The 21114-nt window shown below is 50.5% G+C and overlaps 7 protein-coding genes across 7 annotated transcripts; 2 read left to right on the top strand and 5 right to left on the bottom strand.

Annotated features, from left to right (window-relative positions):
• Positions 1 to 2282: 2282 nt before the first annotated feature.
• LACBIDRAFT_333069 (uncharacterized protein) lies at positions 2283 to 4865 on the bottom strand (the record flags this gene model as incomplete). The annotated part of the gene is made up of 9 exons (XM_001887700.1): positions 2283 to 2650; positions 2817 to 2869; positions 3108 to 3135; positions 3292 to 3425; positions 3499 to 3769; positions 4138 to 4381; positions 4440 to 4528; positions 4658 to 4673; positions 4758 to 4865. The coding sequence occupies 9 exons, from the start codon at positions 4863 to 4865 to the stop codon at positions 2283 to 2285; spliced, it is 1311 nt and encodes a 436-aa protein (XP_001887735.1).
• Positions 4866 to 8212: 3347 nt separating this feature from the next.
• On the bottom strand, positions 8213 to 8671 carry LACBIDRAFT_333070 (uncharacterized protein; the record flags this gene model as incomplete). The annotated part of the gene is made up of 2 exons (XM_001887701.1): positions 8213 to 8411; positions 8469 to 8671. 2 exons carry the CDS (start codon positions 8669 to 8671, stop codon positions 8213 to 8215), a joined length of 402 nt encoding a protein of 133 aa, XP_001887736.1.
• A 40-nt stretch (positions 8672 to 8711) lies between these two features.
• Positions 8712 to 9106, bottom strand: LACBIDRAFT_310632 (uncharacterized protein; the record flags this gene model as incomplete). The annotated part of the gene is made up of 2 exons (XM_001887702.1): positions 8712 to 9031; positions 9082 to 9106. 2 exons carry the CDS (start codon positions 9104 to 9106, stop codon positions 8712 to 8714), a joined length of 345 nt encoding a protein of 114 aa, XP_001887737.1.
• A 487-nt stretch (positions 9107 to 9593) lies between these two features.
• LACBIDRAFT_310633 (uncharacterized protein) lies at positions 9594 to 9868 on the top strand (the record flags this gene model as incomplete). Its single annotated transcript, XM_001887634.1, has 1 exon — positions 9594 to 9868. Exon 1 carries the CDS (start codon positions 9674 to 9676, stop codon positions 9866 to 9868), a length of 195 nt encoding a protein of 64 aa, XP_001887669.1. The 5' UTR covers positions 9594 to 9673.
• Positions 9869 to 10850: 982 nt separating this feature from the next.
• LACBIDRAFT_333071 (uncharacterized protein) lies at positions 10851 to 13416 on the top strand (the record flags this gene model as incomplete). The annotated part of the gene is made up of 6 exons (XM_001887635.1): positions 10851 to 10916; positions 11030 to 11055; positions 11120 to 11147; positions 11328 to 11471; positions 11521 to 13143; positions 13210 to 13416. The coding sequence occupies 6 exons, from the start codon at positions 10851 to 10853 to the stop codon at positions 13414 to 13416; spliced, it is 2094 nt and encodes a 697-aa protein (XP_001887670.1).
• Positions 13417 to 13975: 559 nt separating this feature from the next.
• Positions 13976 to 14355, bottom strand: LACBIDRAFT_310636 (uncharacterized protein; the record flags this gene model as incomplete). The annotated part of the gene is made up of 3 exons (XM_001887703.1): positions 13976 to 14134; positions 14195 to 14271; positions 14328 to 14355. 3 exons carry the CDS (start codon positions 14353 to 14355, stop codon positions 13976 to 13978), a joined length of 264 nt encoding a protein of 87 aa, XP_001887738.1.
• Positions 14356 to 17850: 3495 nt separating this feature from the next.
• LACBIDRAFT_295557 (uncharacterized protein) lies at positions 17851 to 20898 on the bottom strand (the record flags this gene model as incomplete). Its single annotated transcript, XM_001887704.1, is given in 12 exon segments — positions 17851 to 17863; positions 18058 to 18094; positions 18566 to 18612; positions 18648 to 18660; positions 18741 to 18858; positions 19233 to 19318; positions 19411 to 19473; positions 19544 to 19596; positions 19616 to 19758; positions 19788 to 19856; positions 20054 to 20084; positions 20141 to 20898. 12 exon segments carry the CDS (start codon positions 20896 to 20898, stop codon positions 17851 to 17853), a joined length of 1431 nt encoding a protein of 476 aa, XP_001887739.1.
• Positions 20899 to 21114: the final 216 nt, after the last annotated feature.

Below are 21114 nucleotides of genomic sequence, written 5' to 3' on the forward strand. Positions count from 1 at the left end.
GTGAATGGTGCTGATGGCAAGTACGGTCTTGTCTCGGGGTGTGATTGGGTGAGTTTCGTCGCCTTATTTCGTCGTCTTTCACTTTATCCACCCCTCTTCGCAGCCGTCAAACTCTTCTACGTCATGTCAGTCTCAAAATCGTAATGTATAGGCGTGCAGTTTCGCAGGCAACAGAACTGTTAACTCTCATACGTCCACCTCCGTCTCCGCCACTAGCGTCGCGTCTTCGTCAGCGCGACGTTTGCGCCGACTGCGCCTGCTAGTACATCTCGAAGTAGCTCGACAGGGACCACGTCAAGTGGGGGTGGGACGAAGAACAACGGTGTGAGCACGTTGGTTGGGGGTGGATTTGTAGGGATGGTGGAGATGGGTGTTGTGGTTGTGGTCAGTGGGATGTGGACGGTGGTGTAGGGCATGGTACGGTGGATGATGTTGATACTGTTCTTAAGGAGGGGGTGGAGCCTGAGACGTGTTCGGACTTCCAACTACCTGTACCTGACATCCTCGAACCCTGATTATCTGACGGAAATTTGTTTCTCGTTTTGTATATTTCATCGTAATGATACCTAAGTACTTGTTCTTCACTACATTTAAAGCATTTCAAGCTGACTGAGCTACAAGCTTTGCCAGAACGTAAGTGATAGGGGAGGAGCAGCAGAGAGTAGATATTACAAGAGTGGAAGGGAGGGTTGCAAAAGAAGAGAGGAGTCGGGAAAGCGTCCGTCTGCTGAGTGGTAGATCCATCACAAAGGCGACGTCGACATTCGAAACAGCGGCCTCCTTTGCAAAGGTTACGGTTCATGGTAGTAGTACATAGCCTAAGCGTCACCGCTAGTTTGGGTGGATTGCGGTCAAGCACAGAGAGTCGGTGGGTTACGTGAGTGGTTTCCCTTTCTCAGGCTGGCGAGATGCCATGTTGGCTGGCAGCCAGATATCATACCGACGGTCAAATGCCTTGGAAGTTTTGGAAGTGACCTGAGCCCTGTTTGTTTGACGCATGGTTTCTTGCGGTGGGATCCACCGCTCGTAAGACCTCTGTTGATGCCCAGCCATTCTCGGATGAGGGAAGGAATTTCGTGGGAGGTGAATATGAGGAGAATGAGGAGGGTAGGAGGAGAACCCTTATGCAAACGCCGAATGAGTGAGAAAGTTTTGGAAGATATGCCGGGAGCTTATTACCAGGTTGATTAGGAATCGTACTCCCTCTTTGGCGATCACCCTCTGAACTCCGTTCATCTTCATCCTCGTCATCTTCTGAGTTTTCGGACTCCTCGCTCTCAGTATCCGACTCCTCTCCACTACTATCCTCCTGCTCACTGTCGCCACTCTCGTCTGCGTGCTCGTCGTCGTTCCCCCTCATGCCTGCGACGCCACGACGCCAAACCCCACGTCTTACCCTCGGCCGCGGGCAACTGGCCCCAGCACTTACATCAGACCGTTGGTCGAGTCGTCGGCCGCGTTCGTCAAAAAGATTACGTCGATCTTTGCATTCGTTGTAGTAAGCGTCACGAATGGCGCGCATACGCTCTAAGAGAGACATCACGATACGAGAACCGGAAGGCAATTGCAGTAGTAGAAAAAGAAGAGGGAGTCCGTGCCGGAGTCTGTTGGCGAGGGAACGTGCGAGTAGGCAAGCAGTTACTGAGCCCGAATCGTGTAACGTGTTCTACCGGCCCGACAGTCTCTCCAGAGTGTCATGAACCATCGAAACACACCGTGACAATCGACGAGAACATAGAAGTTGAGTAGGTTAATAAATAGCGTCGAGAACGAATAGTTGATACGAATCCCTGCGTTTTTCTTGCTTTCGGTGAATGTCTTCCTGTGGCTGCGCGTACGTTTTACACACCGCAATGTAGCGGAAGAGTCCTTGGAACTTCTGAGCTCCATAAATCTCGTGATGGAGGGACATCCACAAGAAAGGCGTGATTTCATGAGAGTTGTCATGGAATCCGTGCGCTTCACCTGCAACGGTACGACCGCACAACAGGTAAGCACCTGACGAAAATGCTAGGGCCGTCGAAGTGTTGGTTGCCTCGGCAGGAGATGGTGATGACCCAATGGTTGGAGTATAGTGGATTGGGAAAGTATGACTAGTAGTGTCGTAGCTTGGTAGATCGCATGGTTTTGATTCGTCCGAAGCTCGAGGTGCGGCCTAGAGTATACCAAATCCTTGGGACTTTTCTTTTCCTGTAGCCCTCAATGGGAAGGCTGTCGAAATTTGTTCAAAACGGAGAGAATGTCGAAAGGCTGAAGTCGGGAAAGGCGAAATGATCTCGAATTTAATTTGTCTGTGCTCCACAACCAGCTTGGACGTAGGCGAACGCGGGGCGCATCAAAGTGAGACAGTCAAGGTGGGCAAGAGAGGCACACGTAGATAGCTCTGTCAAAAGCGGACAAGACCATCTGAAATTGATGCGTTTTGGAGGGAGGTATAAATGTGCATAAGGTAGAACGTCAACCCCTCGTAGCGCAGGTGAAAGAGGGGCGATAACTCGCTTATATGCGGGCCGTCCGTAACATCCTGATACATCGTTGATGTCTTGTCGGTTGGTGATACGAGGTCCGAAGAAGAGAGGAGGAGTGCTGGGTGCGTCAATCGGCGATGGTTGTTGGTGGTGTCCAATAGTATAGCATGGCAGTTCCAGAGCTGTGGAGTGATGAGCGTGAGGCGGAAGTTGAGTGCGTTGAATGTTATCATGATCTTTCTCGGATTGCCATCAACGGTTTGAGAATGGCCAGGATTATCTCCCGGGCCTGCTGGTGATGATTCACGGTGACGCGCTTCCGCTTCCTGAATACGACATTCGATTTACCGGATAGTATTTTGAAGGCTGGGTTGGGGCGAGAAACTGGTAATTTGGACAATCTTTGAAGGAACAGCAAGTCAAGAGGGATTTTCGAACAAAAGAAAAATGAGACGAAATACAACGCCAAGTGACGTGATGTCATCATCACGTGTCTTGTTCAAGCCTATCTATATTTCCTTCAAGTTTCGGTGCATTGATGAAATTGTATTCAGCACTCGCACTCTTGGCATATCCATCTGGCTTCTGCTCATAGAATTATCATGTCCCCTGACTACCAGAAACCGCACGTGCACCCACACCCTCTTCACATCGCCATCAGCACCACCTGCATCATGTACATTCGCGGAGACCGTATCTGTCTAGCAGCGCGTTGAGATGCTCCTTCGCGCTAACGAGATCAACGGGATCGCTATGAATTTACCATCACCTATGACCACGACGACAAGTAAAAATGCTTACCCGCATCTAGGCCATTACTCACGAAGACAAGACGAGTGGTAGTAGGCGCGTGCACGTCCATCAGGATCAACAAGCATAAGGAGGAGCGGGTATGCGTATCGCGATGCTGTCGGTTGCAGAAACAGCCGGCGGGAGGACAACAACCGAGTCCACTGGCTGAGCAGGGCCAGGTTCAGCAGTATCGGATGCACCAGCCGTCACAGGCGCACTGATGCAGAAGCCAAATTACCCGGATAGTGGCGGTAGTATTGAAGCAGGGGGGAGTGTGCGTGCTTTGCCTGGGTGTGCTAGGTGTGTCTGTTTTCTGCCTTTTCCAATGTGTTTGATCCACAGACGTTCCTTGCCAGAGTCTCGTTTCGCGTTTTCTTTCTGGCCTTTGGAGCATCTTCCTTTGACTTCTCTTTCTTCCTCTGTCCTGTTTCCGCTCCCATCCCTCTTGAGGGGTAAAGTTCTTGTCGAGGGGTTCTGGGATTGTTTGCGATCGGTAGGTCTCCCTTTTACTTTCTTTGTGTGTTAGATTCTTCCCATTCTTTTCCAAACCCCGGCTTAGGCTAACGAAATTCCACATTCAGGAAATCAATGAAACACGTCGAGAAGCAAGGAACCCTTGAGACGCAACAGCGACTGGCGGTCATGCACCAGCGTTAGCAACAGCAGCCTTCACGAGGGGGAAGTCGCATCTCCCGCTTTCTGAAGGGTCGGAACGATCGATACATAGGATGAATACAGTTCTTACACATCATGGCGGAGGGAGAAGTTTAGCCCCCGCAATCGCATTTGCACGTGCAAACGCAGGCTTTACCTCATTCACCGCATTCACCCACGCATACATCCCACACGTCGCATTTGTAAACCCCCACGGTCACACCTAGTCCGAACCGTAGCCCTCCGCCTTCTATAGCCCGTTGGAGGAGGACGGAGGGGAGGACGAGGACGCTGAATATGAGCGTAAACAGGAGCGTGATAGGGAGGATGGCGATTTGGAGTAGTTGCCGCTTGCAATCGTTGGGAGGGGAGGAGGGGTAGAGAGTAAGAGCTGGGCGGGTGTGAAGAATGACGGTGTAACTGCCGCTGGGGGTGGAGCATGCTTGTGGGTGGAAGGGGAGGCACGACTGCGGGTGGTGGAGGGAGAAGCGCCCTTGTCGTAGGAGCCAGCTGGGAGAAACATACCGTCAGGAGCGAAGAGAATGATGCCGGCAAAGAAGAAAAAACTCTGCTGGGTGCGGCGATTTTGACACGCATAGGATGGGAGGATGGGGCTTCATATCGAGTTTGGTTGCTTCTTTCTATTTTTTCCTCTCCCTCGTCGTCGTCACTATTTGCCACCATCACACCCTCCTTGCTATGCGAGATAACCCTCCCGCGTAAGCGTGCTATCATTCATGCACCTGCCGCGGCTTTTACCTACATTTCATCGAAGCAATACGGGCACCGCTCTCAGCTATAATCTTGAACCAAGCACTCCTCTTTCTCTGTACGTCATGTTACGATGGATATCCATTCGCCCCCATATCTGGCTGTCTCGGGCACGACATCACCACCGAGATTCAGTGTTCCTAACCCTTTCTTCCTCGTAATCTTATCCGTACTAATCATTTTCGCTAGTCCTTGGACTGTAACTTTGACTGGTTAGGAAACTCCACCCTCATAAGTATCTTAAACCATCTCTAAGTCTCGTCGCTATGGGAAGAATGTGAGTTTTCTCGTTCCATCTCGAGAGCGAATTGAACGAGAGTGTGCATGATTAGGGGAGGGGGTTGTTCGGGTGACCGGGATGAGAGTGGATTCGAGATTTTAAATATGAAACTAGATGTGTGTTAAAGTCTTGTTGACACTGCTTCGTTCTAATTTACATGTTATGCTCGTCTGCGAGGCTCAGTTGCGACACCTGCTTGAGTCGACAGAAACAAAAAATTTCAGTTGTGCAAGAACTACAACTTAAATGGAATACTATTGTATGGATACACATCCCAACCTATTCACGATCACCAGAACTTTCCAATTACGCGATCGACAGTTGCTTTCATCGTATGTATCTCCTTGCTCGACGATCAAGAAGTGTCATGAGGCTGACAACCCATTTCACTCAGTGTGGAACGATGCCTCCACTCCATGTTAACAAGTAGGGTCGTTCTTAACATCAGAGATTATGTTCGGAATGCCTGTCCTGGATGGTCAGACGGCGTTACCGAAATCCAGGTCAATTCCGGCGTTATTCGACACCGGAAAACGAATTCGACAGAAAACCCTGACAATGTGATTCCATGAATTGGCTACCACTTCGAAGTGTATATAGTAATAGAGAGACTTACTCAATATAATTTTCTCAATTTTCGGCACATACCGGGGCTCCAGCGGGTATTATTATGAAAATGGTCTTTGGTTCGGCAAAGCGTGCAAGGTACAAACCCCCGGAGTGGATCGGAAAAGATGAGATGTATGGGTTGCGCATAAGGTAAGGATGACTGACGGTGTAGAGAGTACGTGGACGGAAATAGATAACACAATGAGCGTAGTTTGACCTCGCAGAAGTGGATTGGTTACGTGCGAGATGGTAGGACCAGTGAGGTGGTCGACAAGTGGTCGAGTCTCGAGAAGAGAGAATTCGGTCCGGGGCGAGGAAATTTGACGAGAGATGGATGATTACTTCGAGAGACGATGCGATTTGGTAGGAGAGTTACTGATATGACCTTGCGATGAATATCACGGGCCCAAAGTGAGACGGACCACGGTCATGGGCGACTAATAGTGGGTTCAAACCAAGTTTCCACGGGATATATGAACAGAGCGTCGGGAGATATGGCACAATACGTGGCAGGCGCTTTCCTCGTCGCCCTCGCAAACTCTCGACTTGTCCACTGTTGTGTTCCAGCTGAACACCTGATCCCCAACGGTCCCGCCCTACATCTGACGCCCGACGTAGTTCCCCTCATTTCCTTTTCCTATCATTTACGCAATTACCTGGCCTATAGCGCGGCTTAAACCTTTCTCGCGATCCGGACTTGCTGGTGTTGCTGAGCCCAATTTACGGAGTATTGCATGACGGACTTGAGGTATATCCACGCGCTACTCGGCGCTGGTCAGCACTTATTCAGGTCTTGACTTTCTTTGACTATCGACCGCAAGCCAACCGCATGAACAGCTGCTGGTTCATGTGGTGACATCCAGGCGCGTGAGCGACTGTGAGAGACAGTAATAAACGCGGTAGTAGTGGTGGGGCTGGTGACCTTTGTCAAGCAAAGCGAGGCCGGCGATGTCGAGAGAAAACTCACCGACTTGTCCTGGGAACTCAGTCACCCTATTCACTACTGAGTGGAAATCCCCATTCTAAAAGAACGCGTATCTCCTGGGTGCGGGCGCATAGTATATCCAGCTTCCCAGATTGGACTTATGGCTCATTGTCATCAGCCGAGGTGGAAAGAAGTTGGCTATCAAATCCCTTCGTTACAGAGAAAGGGCTACGTCACGAGATTCGAGAATGGCTGGCAAACGTCTCCATCAATTGACATGAGACATTGAGTGCGACAACCCGCCATCGAGGAAGACGCACGAGTGTGAAGTTTGAAGGAATTGGGACGCAGGGGTGGGGACACAGAACAGGTCGGGGTAGCGTTATCGCCTCTTCGCCTCTGCCAAGTGATGAGATAAAGCAGAGGATTCTGATAGCCTGGGCATGGTGCGACATCTCCGTACATGCTCACTTTCCTCTTTGGCCGTCGTGTATGTTCCAAGGCGCGTCGGTATAGCCCGACTTTATGATGCCGATTCACGTGTAGGACTTTCAGCACCACAAATGTGTTTTGCGGATGTAGTCTAACCTATCAAGAGTACCATCTGAGCACACAGCGTCTGGTAGGAAACTGAGGTGGGAGAACAAAGCGGGGAACCAACAGAGGCCAGAGGTGGACGTCTGCGACCTGTTCAGGCATAATCCGCTTCTGCTCGCTTGATTCCCACCAGTCACATGCAAACGAACGTACTCTGAAACACAGTACGTGGATGCCAGCAACAGGAAGAAGTTGAAAACTTGAGAGCCCTGGTCCATCGTGGCACCTCGCGAAGATTCACAAAGGTCCTACGGAGCTGGAGACGGAGGCGAATACGTGACGGATTTGAGGGATGGAGTGTGGCTTGGAGTGGACATGGTCACCTCGGACCACACAGGGCTCGAGCGCTAGCACCGATCCATAGATCTGAAAGGTCGTCGACAGAGACTGACACTGCCGAGTTCGCGTGAAGCTACGACAGGAACAAAGCGTAACAATCAACATTAAGGCAGAACAGACAGAGAGGTAAGCCTTACAAAGACTTTGCGAGACCGCAGCCCCTTCCTAGCCCTCTTATTGCGCACCTCACACTTTCCATACAAGCCGCAACACCGGCACCAAACCCACACCAAACCAGCGTCACCTGCCACCCTCCAATACGCGCCCACACGAAGCATCGAAAATACAACGCAGCATTGACCCCAAACCACATCTACCAGATCCCGTGCGTCTTCCCCGTCCTTCACTAACACCTGAACCATCTTATTCATTGCGTTGTTAAGGTGATTGAACTATTTCTTTTCTTGCACGATGACGTGACATTGTGCAAAACCGTAGACCAAATACGCGTGATCCACGACATGGGACATGTCTCCAGAATGGAGAACTTGGTACCCAGGAGGATACCGTCGAGAGGCGTGATACCAATGCCAAATTTAATTGATGGTTGATGGTCCTTGCGCTAATGAACACTCCGAAGGGGAGGCGGGAAAGAAGGAGGGGTCATGGCGCTGGAGAGGCAGCACGTTACAAGGCAGAAGGAGGTGTCGATTTGCGAGGAACTGAGGGGTATATGCTGTTTACATCGTGGGACGCCGTTCATCAGAGTCAACGATGATCGATGAGACATTTGTGAGAGGTGCGACCTCGTCCGCGTCCCGACGTGCACAAATGACTTCAGCCGTTATGAGAACTGGCCTCGCATCCCATGCGAGTGGAAAGACCGCGCTTCTCGATGGCCAGTTCCTCCTCTTCGAACACCCCTTTAGCGTCCTCGTCGAATGCTGGCGTCGGTGTTGGCGAGGTGGGTGAGTATTGCAAGATGTGTACGGCTTGGGGTGAAGAACTTGGTGAAGGGATATCGATATTGGATGGCCTTCGTCAACAATCGAAAGTGGGAGTGAAGTTGTTTGTGGGGGGAAATTGAGCGGACCTTGAATGAGGGAAAGCAGGGACAGAAGGGGCGAATAGCTCGGCTAAGGCTACGAACATCCAAGCACCAAAAGTACGCGTGCGAGGGCGAACAGCCATGATTTGATGGTCCGGGACACGTCCGACCCACTTCTTCCCGCTCTCCTCGTCCAGCGCGTCCTGGTTCATCCCACATTCATTATCCCAACCAACTATCCCCGCCATGACAGACTGTCCCAGCGCGGACGTGATGCCCCATACCGCGCTAACCTCTCCCGCAACTCTGCTTAACGATGGAAAGCCGCATCCGATGAGGATGCCTGTGCGATGCCATGTTGAATGCCATGACGGTCGAGATTTGTGATGGTAGCAAAGACAACGAATTGTTGGCGCTGGATGCGAGGGGGGGAGCGAAGCCTCGGGAGATGCCTTGGATGGGAACGGCGGAGAGAGTGTGAGCGGTCATGCACATGCACATGAGTGGGCGAGGGCGAGGAGGAAGGTGAGGCAAGTCGTTGGATATCGAGATATTGGATGGGCATTTCTGAGGCGGGTGAAGTCGCCATTCGGAGGTGGTCGGATCCTCTAGAAAATGATGTTGAGCTATAACGATAAGTGAAAGAGGGAAGGCGAACCATATCGTTCATCTCCTCGCTCCATACCCACAAGGAAGATTTGACGTGCTAGGCCCAAGCGTGGCAACGGCAAGCCCTACGATCAACGAGTTGGAGTGCTGCAAAGCCAACACCACGTAACGGACCGCCCTTGGCTTCAGTTAGAGTAAGGAGAATCGCACTACACATCAGAGGCTTGCTTGGGCGATTCCACAACAATGAAGGAGGAAGGCAGGGAGGAGCAGAGAGGAGGCAGATGATGAGTTTTCCGAATGAGAAAAACGTGGAGAGTGAATTTGGTGCCGGGACCGCGAGAGTTGTGTTGCTACACTTGTCAAAAAGCGAAGAGGAAAGAACACGACTTCGACTTTGATCACCAAACTGAGATTATGTCATCTTGGTAACACTTGTTTCTTGCGCGCTCTCAAACGAAAAATTGGCAAGCACTACAGGAGGAATTGCAGTTCAAGTTGGAGGGTCCAGTATGTTCTACTACGTGTTTAAAAAATTGATGACTTCTCTGACGTAGATACGAACTCAGTTATGGCCATCAACATTCTCCAGTAGCCAACTTCTCTTAGAAAATCGATGCTAAGACGCGCTCTAGTCTGATATGTCAAAGTACAATCACTTCAAGAACCTATTCTCTAACCCCAAAAGCTCGTCTGGTAGTAGGGAACGACAGAAACAATGGGTAAACACGTTAGGCAATCCGGTTTGTTTCTTCTTCTTCCGTTTTCGCTTTAGATGTAAGGTTGATGTTGTGCATTGTATTAGATATGCAAATACTGTGCTCAGGACCCAGTAAACGGATTTGCGACGTTGAACGAGTCACCTGCAAAGCATGGCAAGACCGACATCGTTCGTGTCCGAGGTGCATGATGGAATCCGTCGCTGGGAATCTGGGCGACTTGCGAGCAGTATCGAGTCATCTTTACGAGGAAAGGCCGAGGAGTGGCAATGGCGAGCACTAGGAAGGGCTCTACGAGGAAGGCGAGGGAGAGAAGGTGAAGGATAGGAAGAGGAGGTCTGCTAGATTTGCGTCTATGGCTGCTGTGGGCAACCCGTTGCTGGAACGTCGGCTGGGCCGTTGCAACTTTCTGGGCTTAAATCTAACTCGGAGAGTCTGTCGCATTTGGATGACGACGAAGACGATCCCCTTCCTCGAATTCTGCGGCAATCCCATCCGCGTCTACGTCGACATCTAGAGCACCCAATTTCCAACTGCTACCAGCAGCCATCTCACGCTCGAAGGATGGTCGCACGTCCACCTCTCTCGACAACGTTTCTCGTACCAATAACCTCGTTCCTCCCATTCCCTCCTCCGGCGCCATTGTCACCCGCAACCGCAGCAGTACCACGCAGGAACTACCATGGCCTGGCGTAAAACGACCGGGTAGTTCTTTCCTTCCTACCCCTGAGGAGCACCCCCGTCAACGGAGCTATCATACGCGTTGACCTCAAGCGCAAAGTCCAAGAACTTGAAGCGATGCTCAGAGAGCGGGACAGGGCCCTCAAAAAATAGCATGAAGTCTGCGTAAGAGGCGATTCACGTGCGTGGCTACTTGAAGGTCAACCAAGGGACTCGGATAAACGTCTGGAGGAGTGTAGCACCCGACTCAATGAACGGAGTCTAGGGAGCTCGAGGAAACACTTTGGGAATGCGATACGCTTCTTAAAGAACGGGATACCTGGCTCGAGAAGCTGGAATCTCGTGTGGAGGGTTGCATGCTCGGCTACTTGAAATAGCCTGCATTCGCAGCGTTCCTCCTTGCATAGCTTGGCGCGCTATGCCCAAGGATCAGCGTACAGTGACTTCTTCCCGGACCGTATGGCCCCAGGTCATGAACCCCTGCGTGAGATAGATCAGCCACAGGAGTCCGTAAATGTAGTGGATTGAATCAAGGGCGCTGATGGGAGATCCACGGGACCTCCTGGTGAAGTGACTGTATTTACTCTTATTGTGCAGGTCAGGAATCTCGCTCATTACGGCTTGTCTGTCCACTCACCTTTTCAAGCCTTTTCTCTGTTCTTAGTTCCTTAGCTATCGAGTTATAAGCTCGCTCAGCGCAGACGAGTCGACTGACGTGCGCTTCCTTGGATTGTGATATGAAGCCTGCAGATTAGGCGTGAGGAGTTTCTGGCAGGAAGGAGGCGCCTAAGAGGTGCTGCGCAGCATAGATAAACGACCGTTGACCAACCGTTACGGTAACTACCCGGATCTCAATGATAGATTTCATTCCAATGACAGCTCATCCCATTTCTAGAACACCTATTTCCTCGGGCGTGGCTTTCAAAATTGGAACACCTTCGATACACGACGTCAAAAGCGCGACAAACTGAGGTCTCCGCGCTTCCCGCTCTCGTCAATCCCTCCCTGGTCCGCGAGCCGCATTGCGAGTATGGGCAAGGTAGGTCGTGTTGTTCTATCTCGAAGGACGCCGCTTAGGTTCTCATTAGCTCAAGATTCCAACCAAACTCGGTCGACATGCTTTAGAACTATCACACCCTCTACCAACCTCTCCAACACCAGATCTCTGCGCTTCTAACCGACAGCCAAACGAAACTGAAGTAGCTCGCATCTTACATGCTATCAGCCAGGCCGAAAGTGATCTCGCGGAGCTTGCGCAGGAAATCAAGACCAACCCACGAGATGCAAAGGTTCGACAACGGTACATCGCTTGCAGTCACTTCCTTGAAGAACACAAAGGTCCCTTATCCCCGGTACGCCGGTTGCCATACGAGGTCTTGGCGCAGATTTTCGATTTTTGTGCGAACGATTTGGAACCGTGTTGGACGGTTCCCTCGTGGACCTTGGCTCAGGTGTCACGTCGATGGAGGGCTGTTGCATTGACTTTTCCGGAGATTTGGGGTGTTGTCCCTCCGATAAGGTTTCCAATGAAGGATAACGGGGAAAAAACTGTTCCAGTGCTGAAGGAGGTCCTCCATCGTTCAGGCGAGCACCCGCTTTCTATACACATCTCTTCTGACGAGAATGGTGTCGTTGATCATGCCATCTTTCAACTCCTCATCAAACATTGCATGCGGTGGCGAATCGTTGTTATGGATCTTGAAGTGCGTGATTTTATGGCACTTACGCAGTTCATCCGGCATCGTTTGACCTCCTTATATTCACTCAAAATAACTGTTCGAATGCCGCACGATGAGGACTATGTCCTTGAAGCGTTCAGCATCGCTCCCATGCTGCGAGAGGTGGAAATCGATTGCCCGCGGGTACAGCTCCTTATTCCTTGGGAGCAATTGACGAGATATACAGAGCGCTCTACGGATTCTATCGGCGTCATACAGGTCCTCAGCGTCTCTTCCGAGATCAGCTATTTCTCTTACTCTACGCGGGCTATCGTTGCTATCCAAGGTCACCTCAAGCCAAAGACGCTCAGTCATATGACTACGTTGCATCTCAACTTCTACAATCCATGGGTATCGGGCACCTTGATTATTTCAAGCCTTACCTTACCCGCTCTAATCGACCTCCACGTTCGGTCTTTAGACGCCTCACTAGTAGACGACCTCATTGACCTAACTCTCCGTTCGAAATGCGCGTTGGAGAAGCTCTCCATACATTCCTTGCCCATCAAAGGTGGTGTCACGAGGATTCTACTTTTCACTCCCTTTCTTACCGAATTCAAATGCAATGACTTCACAATCGACGACATAGAACGCCTCGTCGCTATCCCCGGGATCCCCTCCGTCGTGCCCTGCCTCCGAAAGCTCGTCATCCACCTGGACACGGCCATGAGAGAACTCAACAAGATGATACTAAGTCGGCATTCACGCAGGGAGAACGTCGCGCTGGAGTCTCTAACGCTGATATTCACGAATGCAGTTGAGTGTTTTGAAGCACAGTGCGTGCTGGAAGGCTGGGATAAGGTGGATGGAAAGCTTGGAGGGGTGATTGGGGAATGGAGAGCGGACCTTGAGAAGGAGCTGATTAACTGGGTGACACCTAGTCGGGAAGGCTCGTGGAATACGGCGATGATGAACGTGAAAGTGACGCATCAGCTAGGGATTCATTTCCGGACGCTGGAGAGCTATGAGTTCTCGGACGCCAAGTATATTTATGTGCGTCTTTTTAAAAAAATATGTGTGGATGATGTATATTTGAGCTTTGATCGATTGACATTGTAGCATTCCGGGATTCATATTGTGATGAAGAAAGTGGGCAATATGGTGACAAGCGGTCTTCCTCAGGTCGAGGCCTACAATTTCAAGGAGAGAGCTCGTGCTCTTGTTGACAAATGGGAGCCGCTCCTTCTCTTAGATCTGCCTAACCGCCACTGGATACGTCGGGGCGTGGCGACTCTGGAATATGTGCCTGATTCTAGCGGTCAGTAATTTTTGGGCCGGAGTTCATGGCTTCATTAACGGGCTTCTTCTTTCCAGATTTACGACATTCTGCGGCAGGAATACATGATATTATTTTTGGTGCGGATATGGGTGGACTTGATCTCGTGTAGCCTATTGGAATCCTATATTTTTATCAGGGAACTAGTCCCTAGTTCAACTTGAATTTTGTTAGGCTCAGTCTCCCATGCTCCGCATCGGACACCGTCCAGTTGTTCGACGTAAACTTGTAATCCTTAAGTGAGGGTCGGGCGCGATGGATGGGTTGGGGTTGTACATCTGCATGCGTGCCTAATTTGCAAACCCTCTCTTCCGAGCTTCGACACTCGCGCTATCAATTACCCAACGCCATTGGCAGCCGGAGAGCAAGCACATATCCACGGAAGTTTACCAGCCTACCACCAAGAAGGATTGATACTTACCGCGAACACCGTGACTTCATTAGTAGAGCCGGACAAGAGTAACTTGATCATAAACCCAAAAAAATGAGTCTATGAAAATCCTTCCGTTACAAACGGATCGGTATACTGCCCAAATTTACTGGGTACATCTATTTACCAAAGGCCGATGAAACAACCAAAGGAAACGGCGTGGGCGGAACCTCCTTCCCAGGCGGACCAGCGGAGACGCCCAAATTAGACACCTCTCCGCTCTCCACGTCGTAAACCCAGCCATGGATGTACACTGCGCCTTGATCATGGGCGTAGTGCTGTTGATTACTTTTATTAATCCGCGAAGAACAAAACAATGGGAAAAGGAAGTGACTCACATGTCGAATCAACGCTGAATCACTGATCCTCTTCACGTTTGCCTTGACATTCTCTTCCACTAGAGCCTGGAACGCAGCTAAGCAAAATAAATCTCAGCACTTGTCCATGAAAACGGGTGCTTGACAAACGTACAGCAATGTAAATGAAGCAACTCCTCCATGCACGGTTGTTTTTCCCGATGGCGCACAATCTCCCTACAACCCATCTCCACATCAACAAAACAAAACAACACAAAACAGAGAAAAGAGAAGGAAAGTGCTAACCGCTCAGACGTCTCATACAAATCCCGAATATTATGTATCCAGCTCTGGACCGCCAAATTTGCAGGACTGAACTGCAGTCCTTGCTTCTCCGCATCTTACAGTTGGTGATTGTAGTGGGGACTGGAACGGGAGCATAAACTTGAAGGCAGCTACGCCTCCGCATCCGTAATGCCCCAGTACGACCACATGTTTGACTTTGAGTGTCGATAGTGCGTATGCGAGAACCACGCTCCTATTGATAGAGATAAGCTAGTAAGTAAGAGCCAATGCGCACAGGTGCCAAACGGGAGGTGAAAGTGTGGTGGGGGATAAGATATAAACGTGCGGTAAGTGAACACTGAGGGATATGCGAATCCTAACGGATATAACACGAGAAGTGCACAGACCACAAATGTGTATCACCCATTATGGATGCCTCGAGATGAAGGGGGAAAAAAGGTAGCATAACGAAGCAAGGTGGTTGAATCGGGAGATATAGTGGTTGAATCGGGAGATATAGTGGTTGAATCGGGAGATATAGTGGTTGAGACAGATCCTGGTGGTGTAAGGAACAAATTCTGGGCACCAGGATGAACGTAAAAAGCGAGTGAATAGAAGAATGGTGCAAAACCAGAAAAGAATTAACCAAACTGCCAAAGCAAACACTTACGAGCTCATATCGGCCTCGTCGAATTGGTTTGCGATATTTCCTGCGGTGAATATTGTATCTGGGTTAGCTGAAAAGATGCCTTGTTCATTTACCCTGCTGTCTGAGCAATCAACAAGCATAAATGGCGGACCTGGGCGGTGGGTTAGTGACAGGTGGCAAAGTTATGGGAACGAGTATGGATGAAAAGCAATGAGACGGGACGAGGGACGTACGGATCTTGGGGACATGTGGCAGTAAACAGAACGGAACCATGACAGCCATTGAATAAACACGTACGTTGACCCTCAATCGCCAGATTCTGCAACAGCCCAGGATTAGTCAACCTCATGGTCTTCATGTATTCCTGATTTCCGCGGTACAGTGCTTCGATAGCTGGACATGGCTTGCGCGTTTTCTGGTCCAGGTGTTGTGTGGAGCAGTGTCTGGATATACCGCTCTGCGACAACTGTCTATCCTGCACAGAAAGTTGAAGATGAGCTACGCGAACGTTCAGCCAAGGAGTTTCATGCACAAAGTATCGTGCAAGACGAACCATATGCGCGCTGGCTGTGTCCGTGGTATAATGCACGACCTGCACACGAGCATTGTTGAACAGGACAGGTACGCTGGGCTGCGAATTTCGAGAGTTGTGTTGTGATTGCTGAGAGGGGCATTAGGGCAGAGTAGAAGTGGTAGGAGAGTAGAGGGTCGGACCTTGACTTGAAGTTCATGTGGGTGGCCGATGGAAAAACGCGAAAAACGTGACCAACAAATTGATACTAACACGTGCTACGGTGCTCTAGTCCGACGTACAACCAATTCACGAACTTATTCTGCAACCTCAAAAGCTCGTCTGGTGGCAGGGAACGACAGAAACAATGGTTAGATGCGCTAGGCAATCCGGTAAGTTCTTTCCCTTCCGTTTCTTCTTGGATGTAAGGCTGACGTTGTGTATTGCGGTAGACATGCGAGTACTGTGCCCAGGACTGTAGTAAACGGATCTGCGACGTGGAACGAGTCGCGTGTAAGGCGTGTAAAGACCGACTTCGTGTCCGCGGTTCATCAAGTTCATGATGGAAACTGTCACTGGGGATTTGGGCATCTCGAATGAGACGTACAAGCGGTATCGAATCAACTTTACGAGGAAAGGTGGGGGAGGGGCAGCGGCGAGTACTAGGAAGGGTTCCTCGAGGAAGGCGAGGGAGTGGAAGGTGAAGGATAGGGAGAGGAGGTTTGCAGGTCTGCGTCTATGGCTGCTGCCAAGGATCGACAAAACGGACAACCCGTTGCTGGAACGTCCCTGTCCGCGTCCGCTGGACCTCTGCCTGTCCCAGGGTTCGAGTCTGACTTGGAGAGTTTGTCGAGTTTGGCTGACGAAGACGATCACCTCCCTCGAATTCCGCTCCGATCCCACCATCTGCGTCTGCGTCGACATCTAGAGCACCCAACAACTTCCAATTGCCACCATCACGTACACCCAGCAGCCATCTCACGTTAGAAGGATGGTCTCAGTTATGCCTCAGGATGTCCGCCTCTCCGTTTCATGTACCAAGAACTCCGTCCCCCCCACTCCCTCCTCCGGCGCCATCGTCACCCGTAACCACAGCAGCACCGCCCAGGAATTAGCAGGCCCTGGCGTGAAACGCCCAAGTTTCCTTCCTCCCCCTCCTCCTCGCACACCTGTCAATGGAGCTGTCACTCCCGTCGACCTCAAACGTAGAATCCAAGAACTCGAATCGACGCTTAGAGAGCGGGACAGGGCCCTCAAGAAACAGCACGAAGACCGCGTAAGAGGGGATGCTCGTGTGAGGCTACTTGAGGGTCAATTAAGGGACTCGGATAAGCGTCTGGAGGAGTGTACCGCCCGACTTGATGAAGGAAGGCTCGAGGGACGCGATCCGCTCCTCAAAGAGCGGGAGGCCCGTGTACAGGAGCTTGATCAGCTTCTGAAAGAACGGGATACAAGGCTTGAAGAGCTGGAGTCTCGTGTTGAGGGACTACATGCTCGTCTTCAGGACCCGTCCTCAAAGGGAGACGAGCGTCTTCGTGAACGGGATGCACGTATCGAGGAACTCGATGCTAGGTTGGAACAGAGGTGGGATTCGTGGGTTTCAGAAGAGCGCGATAAGCTCTCTGCCCGCATCAAAGAGCGGGAACAGCGTCTCAAAGAACAGGACGCCAGGATCCTTGAACAGGACATCCAAATCCAGGACCTCACCAATCGCTTATCGGAACGTCGCGAAGAAGAGAACCGCGTGTTGGATGCGAGGAGGGTGGAAGATCTCGAGAGAAGGTTACGTATTCAGGAACAGTTGAGGATACAGGAAGAGAGGATGAGGATTGAGGAAGGGAGGTTGTATTGGCTTAGAGTGGATAAGTTGGAGGGGATGGTGAGGAAACGGGGGAGGGGACGTTGATGTGTGAGATTGGGATTCAAGTTCAAGCTGATGATCAATCACACCCACACGACGAAGAACTCGACGACCGCGAGAAGGACATCGGTTCCAGAGCACAAGAATGTGCGCAGCGCGAACTTGAAGTACGGGACCGGGAAAGGGAAAGGGATAAAAGGAGACGGGGGCGCAGACCATAAGAAATGGCGAGACGTAACGAGTGAGCAGGCGGACACCCAGAATATGGATGGGGAGTGTGATTATTAGGCAATGAACATGAAAACGCACGACAAGCAGCTATAATTGAATGTCGGCGCGAGTACCTGTCGGCAAGTAAGCCCGCTGAAAGGGCACCAAACAGAGCCCCAAGCTCAAGGACAGCAGCTAGAAATTGGGCATCACAAAACCAAACTTGGTTCAATTAAAAAAAAATTAGCTACTCAAAATCCCCTTCTGTAGCGGCGTAATGGGCTAACGGCGGATGAAGTCTTCCATAACTAGCACGTTTGCAATCTACTCAAGCAGATGGTAAGCATCTTAATATGTTCAAACGCCATGAGACACGTAAATCAACTCACCACGCCCTGGTCATACCCAAACTCCAGCCCTCCAATGCTAGCAAAGAACGCACACGCAAGCGCTTATCCATTATACCAGAGCCCTGCAAGCCCAGGTGGCCCATATGCGTATGTATAGCTTCGCCCGTCAGAGAGAATGGTCAGCGACCCTTTGTGTTGTTTCCCCCCTCGAATGGGCGGTAGCAGAGGTGCATGTTCTAAGTCATGATCAGTTGAGACCAGCCCCGAAGGAGAAGACTCAAACGTCGAGGAAGATGATGAGGTTGCGGTGTCGAGTGCTATGTAACTGTTGGCATTACGGGTGCTCTGTAGGTTGCCGCTGGCATTAAATCTTGGGAGCTCAGGGAAATGTAGAGTAACTCACCATACGTATCGCTTCGGTTGTTGAAGGCAGCGTCGCCGTCGTTGTTAGGAGCGGAAGTCGTCGTCGTCGTCGAGGAACAAGTCAAAGCCCGCCCACTTCGATAGGTTGAGTCACGTGTACTAGTCTTCCACCCTGGCTACTTACAAACTTTACCCTCAGGGATCAATAGACCTGAGAAGGGCCGGTTAAATCTGGATACATTTCTAGGAGAGGTCGCGCAGCTCACCTCATTGCGCTAGCTAATCCTCAAATCAATCATTTTCAACAATATACTACCGCCCGGAAATCACCACTTCTCTTCCAATCTCGATATGCTAACCTTGGAAGATCTCAGCATCGACACGCTCCTCGCCATCCTCTTCAGATGTGATCATCCAGACCTTACGACCCTCAAGCTCGCTAGGTGTCCCCTGGACGCGATGCCCGAATATTTCCTCCTAAACATCCCTTGTTTGGTGTTACAGGATCTCGCCCCCACCGTGAACCTCATGGAGATTTTCGACAGATGGCATGGAATGGGACTCGAAATCGTCGGCTGTCCAACCTTTGATGACGATGTGCTGAAGCGACTGGGCATGCCAGGCGTAGGCGTGAGCATTCAGGAACTGGCCATCTTTGATTGCACAAATTTTTCTGTCTCAGCTTTACAGGAAATGGTATAAAGCAGGCTTCTTTGGGCTGGTCTTATGCAGACTCTAAAAGTGGCGGGTGAAGGGCCGGCTATCACAGACGACGAACGGGCGTGGTTTGGAGATCATGTAGCAGAATTCTCAGCTGACGAGGTTGTATTGGCTGATCCTGAATGACTTACTTGGGTGGATGGCCCCCCCAAAGTTCGGCTTGCGGGCAAAGACTCATCCCAAATTTCCACTACGACATAACGCCACTTTATCCTACCTGCAGTGATATGATAAAGTAAGTGCAAAAAAGGCCCACTTTTTCTAATGCTTGCGATAAGTGTAGAAATTGTTTATCCACTTCATCCCCACCTGCCTCTTCGCACTCCGCATGCCCGTCGCTTATGCCCATCACCTCAAGGGCACCAATTCCAACTACATACACATTTTCGAATTGCCTGAATTGATACTGAACCCCTGTTCTTTTTTTTCGTGGCGTACTCACCCTTTCGTTGAGTCTCCACTTGCAAAAATACTTCTTTCTGCCCTTTTTCCTTGCTATCCGTCCAAAAGGAACCGTCTTGCCTTTCCGTTCATTCTATTCCATGCCTGAGACATTTCCTCGGCTTCATGTCCTTTCTGCATGGCCTCGTCTCTCTTTTCAAAAATGTTGAGAAACAAGTCTTGGGTAAAATGATGCCCAGTCCCTAGGTATACATGCTACAGCAATAATTATTGGGGAAACCGACCTGACTAAGATTGTTGATAGTGGTTACAGCAGGAGCCGACTGAATCTCATAATGGTAGATTGCAACCCTCTGAATGTTGAGTATGAGCGTCTGCGAAACAACTGTATGAATGACCTGGGGGGTAAGAGAGTTATCGAACTACTTTTGATTTCCAGACACATTAGCAAGTTTGGCCCTCTTTCGCGCCCTAATAATACCAGCGTCAACGCCATAAAGATTACAAAAGTGAATTTATAGCCACATTAAGTCGGGATTGCCGGGGTTACGTGTCGGAAATGGATGTCGTGCTTCTTCGTGCTGTCTAATTGATATTCATGAGATAATCAAGACCCAGATAATGCGAGAAGACACACCCAAGCTTCTCCAAAATTTCTTTTCGGCGTATTTGGTGCTCCCGCACGGGAATGATATTTGATCGCACAAATGAGTCAAAGAACGGCCGATTCTCTGGCTTGAGGCTGCGCAACACCTCCTCATGCTCCGGCTGAAGATCGCCATTTGGGAGCACCGAGGGTCTATTGCGTAAAGGTAAAGTATAAGTGAGGAGGTAGGATATCCACACTTTCAATGGGTCCTGAACTCTGCTGTGATTTCGGCCAGAGGGGGGATCAAGGTATGTCGCGATCATCGAGTCAAGAAACGCGACTAGTGTGGGGAATCGAATGTTGTCGGGGAAAGGCGCGAGAGACAACGAGCGACTTTTATCCTGGATGTTGAAATAGAATTGTGACTGAGGGTGGATGAAGATGAAATCTGGGTCGTCGGGTGTGCGGTTACATGCGGCAATCGTCGTCTCGAGGCACACAGAGTGGGGAAAGGCTTTCGGCTGGCTTGGGTTGAACACGATCTTTTCTACATGGTGTGGGTTGAAGCCAGAGAAAAGGCGACATTCAAGTGATTTCGTGATTTGTGTCGAAGCGGCGTGGAGATCTTGATCTGCAACGAGTAGTTGGAGGGTGTCAAAGCAGGTGGGAACGAAGTGGGCGAACGCCAGCGCATCTTCTCCCCAGATCAGACATTCGATATTTGCGTTAGAGAGCGCCCGGGCATACTTTAAACGATTTTCCTGCACCTCTTGGGACCATGGGCTGGAGTCGTAGAGTTCTAGCATTTGGTAGTGATGCGTCTTGCAGATTAGAAATGCAGCACCGCTTTTTATACATGTGGGTTCATTATTGGTATTTATTTGTGTCTTGATGTCGCAACCGCTTCTGTCCCAACACGGTAAGTTTGCGGTAAGTCGTGCTTGCCCTCGCCCTCCAAGGTTGAAGGTTTCGACGACGGCTCCTTACAGGTCCGGGAGCCCATACCATATACAACGTGAAGG

This window comes from Laccaria bicolor, genomic scaffold (assembly GCF_000143565.1).
Source record: "Laccaria bicolor S238N-H82 LACBIscaffold_47 genomic scaffold, whole genome shotgun sequence".
Taxonomy (NCBI): domain Eukaryota; kingdom Fungi; phylum Basidiomycota; class Agaricomycetes; order Agaricales; family Hydnangiaceae; genus Laccaria; species Laccaria bicolor.